Here is a 14,746-nt window from a genome sequence, read left to right as displayed (position 1 = left end):
TTTTAAAATATTGTACGTAGATATTAGGAAAAACCTGTTGATAATGATCTCAAAAACAATACCTAAAGAACCGGATCAAAAATTGAAAACCCGAAAATATGAATAGTTTAACAAGCTGGACATTCCAACTTTGCTGAGTAGTTTTTTGTTCTTTGGGGGTAGAAAGAAAAAAACCACAACTTTAAATTAAATTTTATTTTTTAATGCAAAGTAGTAAAACATGTGAAAAGAATATAATAATACAAATAATAAACTATACTTTGTGAAAGAGTATTGTGTGCTTTTTTTGTTTTCGGGTATTTGAATTTATTAATTGCTATTTCTCTAAGAAGATATAAGTGGTCCTTACCCTGCGTAGAATCTTGTTGGATTATTTTCTCTTCTGAATATAAAAAAATGAGTAAACCGAAGACCTCCATTACGAAAGGAAGTTTTTTGAGGTCTTAAATCATTTATTACACTCTGGTTTTCATACTTATTTTAATGAAGTTCCGCATTGTAGTTAACTCTCCAAAACACCCACTCAAAAGTAATCCACATTAATAGGATAGTAAACTGACCAAATGCCGGATGCGATTAAAAAAATAACACTCAATCCCACCCACAAAAACAAGAGACAAAAAGTTGTTAAGTTGTCCAGTAGAAATAAAAATCAATAAAATCTACATCCACAATGAATGAAAAGACGTTAAAATTTTTAAATGACTATAATGGTCACACATCACATCATAATGTTAATGATTGCATTCTTCAATGGCGCCGGCCGTTATCAATATTAAACTGCTTTAACTTAACATTGAAAATAACAATCAGATGCACGATATCGATATGCGACCAAATCATTAGCATTCAATATTTTATTGATTTAATATCCCCGCATACCGCTCATCTAAAATTTTAATACCAGAAATACCCGAAAGATACAATCAAACATAATTAACGGCTTAAATTTATGCCTTGTGCTGAGTTTCAAACAAGCTTTTCTCGTGGTTACATAATGAATAACTTTACTATTCTATAATGCATCATTCTCTCAAATCTCAATTGACGTGAATTTGGTTGGACCCGTCCGAATTAAGAAGCGACACGGGTTGTGGTCAACCATAAACTTGTCCAGACAAGATGGAGACTTTATTCAGTTGGATATAGTGATTTGACTATCATTTGAAATCGAACAGTCACCATGGATAGAACTATTCTGATTTTGGTAAGTTAGTTGACACAAGAAATTGGTAACTTTTTAAACTTAGATGTTTATTTTACAGGTGTTGACAGTTCTTGTCGGAGTGTGTAGCGCTGGAAATGGATACAATTATGACAGACCTGCAAAATCTATCAGGCGCACGACAGTCATCCACAATCAGGTAGCTCCACAACAACCACGCCTAACCTATAGCCCAGTTGCACCACAACAACGCCCCGTAGTATATAGGCAGAAAGCTTCTCAACAAAGTCCAGTCACTTATAGCCAAATTGCTCCTCAACAGAACACCGTTGCATATGCGCCAATAGTTCCTCAACAAAAAACAGTTACCTACAGCCAAATAGGTCATCAACAACGTCCCGTCACATACCACAATCAAGCTTCACAGCAACCACAAAAACCTGTCTATTCAAATCAAATAGACGTACAACAACTACCTTTCATTACAAATAATCAAGGAGTTTCCCAACAGAGACCTACGAGCTACATCCAAACAGCTCCTCAACAAAGCCCCATCACGTACAACCAAATAGCTCCTCAACAAAGTCCCATCACGTATAGCCAAGTAGCTCCTCAGCAAAGCCCTATCACATACACCCAAACAGTTCCTCAACAAAACACCATCACATACAATCAAATAGCTCCTCAACAAGTTCCCACAATCATCAATCAAATTGCTCCACAACCACAACTTCAGTACACTCAGCAAGCAGCTGCAGTTGTGCAACAGAATCCCCAGGTGATGATTGTTCAGACCCCAGGATACGAGGCTTACACCGAAGCTCTACAAAAAATGGCCAACCAAGCCGTCGATACTCAGACAATTGTTTATGTTCTCAGCAAGCAACCAGATATCGCAGAACTCACACGAAGATTTGACGAAATTAAAGCAACTGCCCGCAAAATGCCAGAAGTAAGATTCATCAAGTACAAGACAGACGATGAGGCTATTCAAGCTCAGCAAGCAATTCAAGCTCAATATGAAAGTCTACCCGGACCATCAGATTCATTTGGAACACAAATTGGAACCACTTTAGGAACCGCAGAACAAACTGGATCTGTAAATTATTCTAATGATGCAATTAGCAATGTGATATTGCCGTTGACAACAGCGACGACGATTGGAGTAGCAAACAATGAAGATGATTCGAATCAAAGTTTTCCGCCATTGTTTTCAAGTGGTGTTGATGTAGGAGCAGGAAGTTCATATGTGCAATCTAGTCAAAGTGGATATTTTGCTTAATTTGAGGTTAATACGGTGAATGGCTAAAAAAGAAGAACCATGAAATTTTCAATCGACTAAATTCTGGATCTATTCATCATTTAATGTCTGGCTGTCTGGTCTAACGGGTTTTTTTTTTATTATAAGAGACTTATCTATACACTGCCAATTTAGTTAATAATGAAATTGTAGATACAAATCTTAGCTTAATTTTAAATAAATTTTTTCTCTTATTTTTAATTTTTTTATGAATAAAATAAGTCTATACATTTTTTTCATGTGAAAGGGTGTTTTTTTTTAAGGTGAAGATATAATGTGGGGTTATTACCACATAAGAATATCATGGCTAAAAGGGTGTTTGATCATTTGGGTGAAAGGGTGTTTTCTCGAGGAGGGAGTGAATACTGAATAGTAAGTGCCAACGTTTCGTGTAGAACATCTAAAGAAAATAATAAGTATGTAACCCTGTGGCTTTGAAGAAAAGTTCCTTAGGCAAAAATATAGAATTTCGTAAGCCGAAATATAAAAATAAAAGAGCTCGTACCAGAGGCGTAGCTGCTGTTGTATCAGCTGTATCACTGTAACAGGGCCCCCGAATTATAGAGGCCCCCCAAGAGACCAGAGCACAACACGTTTATAAAAAAATTCACATAAATCTATAAACCTCAAATAGAACTTGATTATAATAGAGGAGGGGTATTGGGGGGTCAAATTACCCCAAATCAATTTTAGAATATTTCCGATTATCGTATCGGAAGTAGGCTAATAAATAAAAAAATATAAATAAAAAAGTTCTGGAGGGTCGACCCTCCAGAATCATGCCACACAAACCTAGCAAAGGATGGCTCTGAAAACCCTACCAATCTGACTTTGTCTATCAAGAAAAAAAAAAAACTTAAAACACCACACCCAGGGGCGGAGTGTACCTACTACTAAACAAAAAAGGAAATAATAGAATTAAACATTTCTGCGGGAGGATCATATTTTGCTATAAATAGGGCCACACATCACTCACAATATAACAATATTCAGTTTGGCTGCGGTCGTCAACGAAATAAAAGCGACAGTCAGCTCCTGGCACCGGTAAGTGTGACTCTTGGGACATGTCTCATGGTACATGTCTCATTAGACATGGGATATGTCTCATATCTCATGAGCCATTTCTCATGAGACATTTCTCATGAGACATTTCTCATGAGAAATGTCCAACGAGACATTTCTCATGAGAAATGTCTCATGACATTTCTCTCGAGATATTTCTCTCCAGACATTTCTCTCAAAACATTTCTCTCGAGACATTCTCTCGAGACATTTCTCTCGAGACATTTATCATGAGACATTTCTCTCGAGACATTTCTCTCGAGACATTTCTCTCTAAACATTTCTCTCGAGACATTTCTCTCGAGACATTTATCATGAGACATTTCTCTCGAGACATTTCTCTCGAGACATTTCTCTCGAGACATTTCTCTCGAGACATTTCTCTCGAGACATTTCTCTCGAGACATTTCTCTCTAGACATTTCTCTCGAGACATTTCTCTCGAGACATTTCTCCCGAAACACTTCTTTCGAGACATTTCTCTCGAGACATTTCTCTCCAGACATTTCTCTCCAGACATTTATCTCGAGACATTGATCATGAAAAATTTCTCTTGAGACATTTCTCTTGAGAAATTTCTCTTGAGACATTTCTCTTGAGAAATTTCTCTTGAGAAATTTCTCTTCAGACATTTCTCTTGAGACATTTCTCTCAAGACATTTATATAGAGACATTTATCTATTGACATTTATCTTGAGACATTTATCTGTCGACATTTATCTATCGACATTTATCTATCCACATTTATCTATCCACATTTATCTATCCACATTTATCTATCGACATTTATCTATCGATATTTATCTTGAGACATTTATCTGTCGACATTTATCTATCGACATTTATCTATCCACATTTATCTATCCACATTTATCTATCCACATTTATCTTGAGACATTTATCTTGAGACATTTATCTTGAGACATTTATCTGTTTACATTTATCTATCGACATTATTTATCTATCCACATTTATCTATCCACATTTATCTATCCACATTTATCTATCCACATTTATCTATCGACATTTATCTATCGACATTTATCTATCCACATTTATCTATCCACATTTATCTATCGACATTTATGTATCTATCCACATTTATCTAGCGACATTTATTAAGAGACATTTATCTATCAACATTTATCTATCGACATTTATCTATCCACATTTCTGTGGCAATAGACAACATAAGTCAGTTTTTACAACTTTTCAGGAGAGCGTTTTGAAAGTTTGGCTTCCCATAAGAAGTCAATGCTAATGTCATTTTTCTTTTACCTGTAATTCATAAGCCGCTTAAGACAAAAATATGAAAAAAATATGGTAGATAGAATCGCTTATTGTGCATCAGATTTTGTGAAAATCTCAATTTCGACATAAGTTGACTTATGTTGTTATTTATCTATCCACATTTATCTATCCACATTTATCGATCCACATTTATCAATCCACATTTATCTATCCACATTTATCTATCCACATTTATCAATCCACATTTATCTATCCACATTTATCGATCCACATTTATCGATCCACATTTATCGATCCACATTTATCGATCCACATTTATCTATCCACATTTATCAATCCACATTTATCTATCGACATTTATCTAGAGACATTTATCTAGCGACATTTATCTATCCACATTTATCTATCCACATTTATCGATCCACATTTATCAATCCACATTTATCTATCCACATTTATCTATCGACATTCATCTATCCACATTTAACAATCCTCATTTATTTATCCACATTTATCAATCCACATTTATCTATCGACATTTATCTATCGACAATTATCTAGAGACATTTATAAATCGACATTTATCTTGAGACATTTGTCTAGAGACATTTATCTAGAGACATTTATCTATCGACATTTATCTAGCGACATTTATCTATCCACATTTATCAATCAAGCTCCCAGAAGCTTTTTCGCACCCCCAACTTCCAACGCCTATATCTCGGGATTTTGAAAAAGGGTAAAAAATTTTTTTTGATACCCAAAGGTAACGGGGACTCTAACCTACATTTGGGTACAACTCCCATCACTGTAGGTCCACGGGTTCTCAAACTGGGAGAACTTAAAGCTTAAAAAAAAAGTTAAGCCCGATGCTGAAAAAATAGGCATGATTTGGCGGTTTAACATGGAAGATGAGCTTTTTAAAAATCTAACAATGTGCAAAGCGTAAGCCCATGACACAAGCTACCATTTGGCATCACTGCCAAAAATTTCTCTCAACCGGTTAAGCTTCCAGGAGCGTTCAAAGGTTCTGGGATTTTTCGAAAAAAACAATTTACCCGAACTCTAAACTGGATTTTCTCGGAATTTTGAAAAAAATCCATAAACCCGATTATGTATCGACATTTATCTATCCACATTTATCGATCCACATTTATCGATCCACATTTATCTATCCACATTTATCAATCCACATTTATCTATCCACATTTATCTAGAGACATTTATCTAGCGACATTTATCTATCCACATTTATCGATCCACATTTATCAATCCACATTTATCTATCCACATTTATCGATCCACATTTATCGATCCACATTTATCTATCCACATTTATCAATCCACATTTATCAATCCACATTTATCTATCCACATTTATCTATCCACATTTATCAATCCACATTTAATCCACATTTATCGATCCACATTTATCGATCCACATTTATCGATCCACATTTATCGATCCACATTTATCTATCGACATTTATCTATCCACATTTATCGATCCACATTTATCGATCCACATTTATCTATCGACATTTATCTATCCACATTTATCGATCCACATTTATCGATCCACATTTATCAATCCACATTTATCTATCCACATTTATCAATCCACATTTATCAATCCACATTTATCTATCCACGTTTATCGATCCACATTTATCAATCCACATTTATCTATCCACATTTATCTATCCACATTTATCAATCCACATTTAATCCACATTTATCGATCCACATTTATCGATCCACATTTATCGATCCACATTTATCTATCGACATTTATCTATCCACATTTATCGATCCACATTTATCGATCCACATTTATCTATCGACATTTATCTATCCACATTTATCGATCCACATTTATCAATCCACATTTATCTATCCACATTTATCTATCGACATTCATCTATCCACATTTATCTATCCACATTTAACAATCCTCATTTATTTATCCACATTTATCAATCCACATTTATCTATCGACATTTATCTATCGACAATTATCTAGAGACATTTATAAATCGACATTTATCTTGAGACATTTGTCTAGAGACATTTATCTAGAGACATTTATCTATCGACATTTATCTAGCGACATTTATCTATCCACATTTATCAATCAAGCTCCCAGAAGCTTTTTCGCACCCCCAACTTCCAACGCCTATATCTCGGGATTTTGAAAAAGGGTAAAAAATTTTTTTTGATACCCAAAGGTAACGGGGACTCTAACCTACATTTGGGTACAACTCCCATCACTGTAGGTCCACGGGTTCTCAAACTGGGAGAACTTAAAGCTTAAAAAAAAAGTTAAGCCCGATGCTGAAAAAATAGGCATGATTTGGCGGTTTAACATGGAAGATGAGCTTTTTAAAAATCTAACAATGTGCAAAGCGTAAGCCCATGACACAAGCTACCATTTGGCATCACTGCCAAAAATTTCTCTCAACCGGTTAAGCTTCCAGGAGCGTTCAAAGGTTCTGGGATTTTTCGAAAAAAAACAATTTACCCGAACTTTAAACTGGATTTTCTCGGAATTTTGAAAAAAATCCATAAACCCGATTATGTATCGACATTTATCTATCCACATTTATCGATCCACATTTATCGATCCACATTTATCTATCCACATTTATCAATCCACATTTATCTATCCACATTTATCTAGAGACATTTATCTATCCACATTTATCTATCCACATTTATCGATCCACATTTATCAATCCACATTTATCTATCCACATTTATCGATCCACATTTATCGATCCACATTTATCTATCCACATTTATCAATCCACATTTATCTATCGACATTTATCTATCCACATTTATCTATCCACATTTATCGATCCACATTTATCGATCCACATTTATCGATCCACATTTATCTATCCACATTTATCTATCCACATTTATCAATCCACATTTATCTATCCACATTTATCGATCCACATTTATCGATCCACATTTATCTATCCACATTTATCAATCCACATTTATCTATCGACATTTATCTATCCACATTTATCGATCCACATTTATCGATCCACATTTATCGATCCACATTTATCGATCCACATTTATCTATCCACATTTATCAATCCACATTTATCTATCCACATTTATCGATCCACATTTATCAATCCACATTTATCAATCCACATTTATCTATCCACATTTATCGATCCACATTTATCGATCCACATTTATCGATCCACATTTATCTATCCACATTTATCAATCCACATTCATGTATCGGCATTTATCTATCGACATTTATCTATCGACATTTATCTATCGACATTTATCTATCCACATTTATCAATCCACATTTATCTATCGACATTTATCTAGAGACATTTATCTAGCGACATTTATCGATCCACATTTATCGATCCACATTTATCTATCCACATTTATCAATCCACATTCATGTATCGACATTTATCTAGCGACATTTATCTATCCACATTTATCAATCAAGCTCCCAGAAGCTTTTTCGCACCCCCAACTTCCAACGCCTATATCTCGGGATTTTGAAAAAGGTTACAAATTTTGTTTTGATACCCAAAGGTAACGGGGACTCTAACCTACATTTGGGTTCAACTCCCATCACTGTAGGTCCACGGGTTCTCAAACTGGGAGAACTTAAAGCTTAAAAAAAAAGTTAAGCCCGATGCTGAAAAAATAGGTATTATTTGGCGGTTTAACATGGAAGATGAGCTTTTTAAAAATCTAACAATGTGCAAAGCGTAAGCCCATGACACAAGCTACCATTTGGCATCACTGCCAAAAATTTCTCTCAACCGGTTAAGCTTCCAGGAGCGTTCAAAGGTTCTGGGATTTTTCGAAAAAAACAATTTACCCGAACTTTAAACTGGATTTTCTCGGAATTTTGAAAAAAATCCATAAACCCGATTATGTATCGACATTTATCTATCCACATTTATAGATCCACATTTATCGATCCACATTTATCTATCCACATTTATCAATCCACATTTATCTATCGACATTTATCTAGAGACATTTATCTAGCGACATTTATCTATCCACATTTATCGATCCACATTTATCAATCCACATTTATCTATCCACATTTATCAATCCACATTTATCAATCCACATTTATCTATCCACATTTATCGATCCACATTTATCAATCCACATTTATCTATCCACATTTATCTATCCACATTTATCAATCCACATTTAATCCACATTTATCGATCCACATTTATCGATCCACATTTATCGATCCACATTTATCTATCGACATTTATCAATCCACATTTATCGAACCACATTTATCGATCCACATTTATCTATCCACATTTATCTATCCACATTTATCTATCCACATTTATCAATCCACATTTATCTATCCACATTTATCGATCCACATTTATCAATCCACATTTATCAATCCACATTTATCTATCCACATTTATCGATCCACATTTATCGATCCACATTTATCGATCCACATTTATCTATCCACATTTATCGATCCACATTTATCGATCCACATTTATCTATCCACATTTATCAATCCACATTCATGTATCGACATTTATCTAGCGACATTTATCTATCCACATTTATCAATCAAGCTCCCAGAAGCTTTTTCGCACCCCCAACTTCCAACGCCTATATCTCGGGATTTTGAAAAAGGGTACAAATTTTGTTTTGATACCCAAAGGTAACGGGGACTCTAACCTACATTTGGGTTCAACTCCCATCACTGTAGGTCCACGGGTTCTCAAACTGGGAGAACTTAAAGCTTAAAAAAAAAGTTAAGCCCGATGCTGAAAAAATAGGTATTATTTGGCGGTTTAACATGGAAGATGAGCTTTTTAAAAATCTAACAATGTGCAAAGCGTAAGCCCATGACACAAGCTACCATTTGGCATCACTGCCAAAAATTTCTCTCAACCGGTTAAGCTTCCAGGAGCGTTCAAAGATTCTGGGATTTTTCGAAAAAAACAATTTACCCGAACTTTAAACTGGATTTTCTCGGAATTTTGAAAAAAATCCATAAACCCGATTATGTATCGACATTTATCTATCCACATTTATAGATCCACATTTATCGATCCACATTTATCTATCCACATTTATCAATCCACATTTATCTATCGACATTTATCTAGAGACATTTATCTAGCGACATTTATCTATCCACATTTATCGATCCACATTTATCAATCCACATTTATCTATCCACATTTATCAATCCACATTTATCAATCCACATTTATCTATCCACATTTATCGATCCACATTTATCAATCCACATTTATCTATCCACATTTATCTATCCACATTTATCAATCCACATTTAATCCACATTTATCGATCCACATTTATCGATCCACATTTATCGATCCACATTTATCTATCGACATTTATCAATCCACATTTATCGATCCACATTTATCGATCCACATTTATCTATCCACATTTATCTATCCACATTTATCTATCCACATTTATCAATCCACATTTATCAATCCACATTTATCGATCCACATTTATCAATCCACATTTATCTATCCACATTTATCTATCCACATTTATCGATCCACATTTATCTATCGACATTATTTATCTATCCACATTTATCTATCCACATTTATCTATCCACATTTATCGATCCACATTTATCAATCCACATTTATCTATCCACATTTATCGATCCACATTTATCGATCCACATTTATCTATCGACATTTATCAATCCACATTTATCGATCCACATTTATCGATCCACATTTATCGATCCACATTTATCTAGAGACATTTTAACTAGCGACATTTATCTATCCACATTTATCGATCCACATTTATCAATCCACATTTATCGATCCACATTTATCTATCCACATTTATCTATCCACATTTATCTATCCACATTTATCAATCCACATTTATCTATCCACATTTATCTATCCACATTTATCGATCCACATTTATCAATCCACATTTATCTATCCACATTTATCGATCCACATTTATCGATCCACATTTATCTATCGACATTTATCTAGAGACATTTATCTAGCGACATTTATCTATCCACATTTATCGATCCACATTTATCAATCCACATTTATCGATCCACATTTATCGATCCACATTTATCTATCCACATTTATCTATCCACATTTATCTATCCACATTTATCTTACTTCAAATTTCTGCAAAACAGTCGGAACCAATGCAATGTTGTTAAGGCTTAAGGCTGTATCCGAGTCTTGGAGATGAAGGGGGCCTTCAAGAAAATGTGGATACAGGGCCCCCAAAGGGCTAGTTACGCCACTGGCTCGTACGATCTGAGTTTGAGGCCTTGAAGTGCCCAATAAATGGTCACATTCCTCCTGGTCTGCAAGTAGTGGATGTGATAAGGTTTTGCCACAAAAATGACGTATTTCATGGTAAAATACACAATCATATACAATACATGATATTTTAACATCCGTATATGATTTAGATCCATGTGTCACCCATTGTCGCATAAAGAGTGGCAAAAAGACTGCAGTTTGAGAAAATGAGTAATACCTACCTACCCATGGCAAAGACATAATTTTTAATAAAGTGGGTACCAATAATTACCATTGATTTTATCGGACCTGCCGTGAATTTTGTTTATTTCTAAAAACACAAAAATGTTTCTATAGACTGCTTAGATTGTTGGTTTCAGATTCATGGCAATGGCTTAAGTTGACCGATAGAATTCCTACTTTCCAGAAAATTAACTTCTATTGGCGTGTTGAAGTATCAAAACACAAGATGCATTAAAATTCTCAAATTTTATCCAAATATGTACTGTATTCGCACATTCTTATTTGTTATAAAAAGTTTTTAGAGCCCCCGCACACTACAGACTTTCTATCGGCCGATAGTTTAGTCGGGTTGGGCTCCTAGTGTGCGCACAGGCAACCGACTAAACAGTCGGGTCGCTAGGAAACATTTTAGTTTGAAGGCAATTGTGTAGCAAAACAAACTTTTTTTTCGATCAAACAAACTTTTTGATCGGCCGATACTTAATCGTTGTAGTGTGCGCACTTTCATACATTTTGATACTGATTAAAAGACCGACTTAACTGTCGGCCGATAGAAAGTTTGTAGTGTGCGGGGGCTCTTATGGAAATTTATAGCAAAATAAATCGTACTTTTTGAGTATAAACAAATTATAAGAAAACAAAATTGTTGCGTTCTGATTCATTGATTTAGAGATGCTTGGTGTAAAATTTTTATTTTAACTGTACATTCAAGACTTGAACCATTTCGCATATAGCACTTTCAAGAGATTACGAAAATGAGACTGTTATATTCTGCTTATGTATTCAAAACCGAAGTTTACTTCGAAAAGGTTGTGTTCTTAACTAAAGCTACTGTTTGTGCTATAAAAGTTGAACTCTGTGGCAAATTTTTTGAGTGGTTTTGAATGCTTTAAATCGATTTGAGATTATAATAGAATTGGTACAAAGAAGAGGGCTGTAATTCTAGACAGAGTTTCTAATAGAAATTTTCTTGAAACTATTTCATATTTTGTCGTTATTAAAGAATAAAACCATTTAAATATTTTTAAATAGGTATGTGGGCTCAATGTTTGGAGGATAAGGTTAACCGCATCAATGAAAAAGAAATCGGAGATGATTTGAACCCTAGGTATTCGTCAACTTTTTCGGCTCACCTAATCAAACAGCTCCCATTAATACCACTTTGGTGAAGCATTTGTCGCCACAAATTTGGATATGGAATTCAAAACCTTTTAAAACCAGGTTTTAAAAGAGGAAAAAAGGCCAATTGTAAGCTATTACGAAGGGAAGCTGAAAATGGTAGATTGTACGAAGACAAGAATTCAGCCAATTAAAGAAAAAAGAAACAAATGAATTTTCAAGACCAGGGCGTCGGGTTTGTCTGATGATACAAACAAACAGAATTTGGGATTCACCAACAACTGCCAGAAGTATCTTAAATAGAAACAGAGCAAAAATTGGAAAATGGCAGTACTTTTAAAGCCAACATAACCAATTCATCTGATGGTAAAAGAAGCCCACTTGACAATAGTAACGAATGTTTTGCTTGTAAAAATGGATATTTTCACACCGGGTCTCAAATTTGTGCAATCTGTAGTTAAAACATGCATATCTTGGACGGATGTTTGATTCCTCTTGATGGAGAACAAGAAACTTTTGGTCAAATAAGGATTTGTATTACTTGTTCTAAGAGTTCTGACATGCCAACAGAATTTGCTCTGAAGGAAGTTGAGAACTGGCGGGTCCTAGGAAACAATACCAGAACAGAAGACCCTCTAAAAATGGGCTCAATGTATGGAGGTTAAGGTTAATCGCATCAATGAACAAGGAATCGGACTCGGAGATGATATTGAACCCTAGGTATTGGTCAACTTCTTCGACTCACTTTATCAAACAGCTCCCATTGATACCACTTTGGTCGAGCATTTCTCGCGACAAATTTGGTTGAACAGGAATTCAAAACCCTTAAAAACCAGGTTTTAAAAAGAGGAAAAAAGACTAAGCTGTCGAAGTTCTGTGAGCTATTACGAAGGGAAGCTATAAATAGTAGATTTGGCTATGAACACAAGAATTGAGCCAATTTCAAAACCAGGGCGTGTCAATATGCTCGGATTTGTCTGATGATACAAACAAACAGAATTTGAAATTCGCCAGCAACTGCCAGAAGTATCTTTGATAGAAACAGAACAAAAAGTGGAAAATGGCAGTCCTTTTAAAACCGATAAACTGATTCATCTGATGGTAAAAGAAACCCACTTGACGAATGTTTTTCTTGTAAAAATGAACATTTTACACCGGGTCTCACATTTGTGCTATCTGTAGTTTAAATGTGCATATCTTAGACGGATGTTCGATTCCTCTTGATGGAGAAGAAGAAAGTTTTGGTAAAAAAAGGATTTCTATTACTTGTTCTAATAGTTCTGACTTGCCAACAAAATTTGCTCTGAAGGAAGTTGAAAATTGGTGGGACCTAGGAAACAATACCAGCAAAAAAAAAAAACAGTCCCAATACATGAGCAAAACCAATCAAGATCTTAATGATATAATTTTGTCGGACAAAAGCAGACCCTTGCCACAAAATTTTCTGTAAAAAAAAAAAAAAAAAAAAATTTCCTGGCGGCTGTTACTGATAACGGAAACATATTTAACTATGTTAAAGCCAAATCAAGTTAAAATATATTTTTTTGATATGGTCTATGAAGTGGCAGCAAAAAAAATCCAGCAAACAACTCATTAAAAGCGAGTCAAAATATAAAAACATAGCTCCCACTCGTAATGCGATACAGTACATCCTTGGCCACACTAAAATTGTGTCCATTGCAAATTACATACTCAAAGAATGTACCAGTTTTCAAGAGAAGTCGACTGTTACAAGTAGGGAACTGAAGCAACCTCTTGGGAAAGATCTTGAAAATCATATTGCTCCCCCAGGTGTAAAATGCACTTTTAAACATTGCGGTGGACAGGAAACAAATGGAATTGATAGGATAGGTATGTAATCTAACTAAATTTTCATTTCTATCATTTAACAAAAAGACATACTTTTTTATATTGCAGTCATTGGAGTATGCATGAACCAAAAAACCTATTTGACAACAATACCCAAGACATTGCATTGTGTCCAAAAACATCGGACATTTACAAAACATTGGGAATAATTGAATACTGCAGTCCAAGTCTGCAAAACTCAAATTCTAAAAAAAACAACCGAGTTCCACTTCTACACTCGAAACTAATTTTTCATTATTTTCCTTTTTTAATAGGTGAAGGCAGTATTTTGAACACCTTCATCCTGAGCAAAGACATGAAAGAACATTTGTATTTAAATTGAATATCTTAATTCTAATATAAAAAAAAGTCGGTGATGCGACTAGCTTATTAGCCGAATATCAAAACGAAAAAATTAACCAAA

At 34.6% G+C, this 14,746-nt stretch overlaps 1 protein-coding gene across 1 annotated transcript; it reads left to right on the top strand.

Annotated features, from left to right (window-relative positions):
• The first annotated feature begins 1,168 nt into the window (after positions 1-1,168).
• On the top strand, positions 1,169-2,549 carry LOC129915402 (uncharacterized). The gene is made up of 2 exons (XM_055994917.1): positions 1,169-1,207; positions 1,266-2,549. The coding sequence occupies exons 1-2, from the start codon at positions 1,184-1,186 to the stop codon at positions 2,445-2,447; spliced, it is 1,206 nt and encodes a 401-aa protein (XP_055850892.1). The 5' UTR covers positions 1,169-1,183; the 3' UTR covers positions 2,448-2,549.
• Positions 2,550-14,746: the final 12,197 nt, after the last annotated feature.

This window comes from Episyrphus balteatus, chromosome 3 (genome assembly GCF_945859705.1).
Source record: "Episyrphus balteatus chromosome 3, idEpiBalt1.1, whole genome shotgun sequence".
NCBI classification, from domain to species: Eukaryota; Metazoa; Arthropoda; class Insecta; order Diptera; family Syrphidae; genus Episyrphus; species Episyrphus balteatus.
The sequence above is the reverse complement of the archived record's forward strand: the minus strand, read 5'-3'. Positions and strand labels throughout refer to the sequence as shown.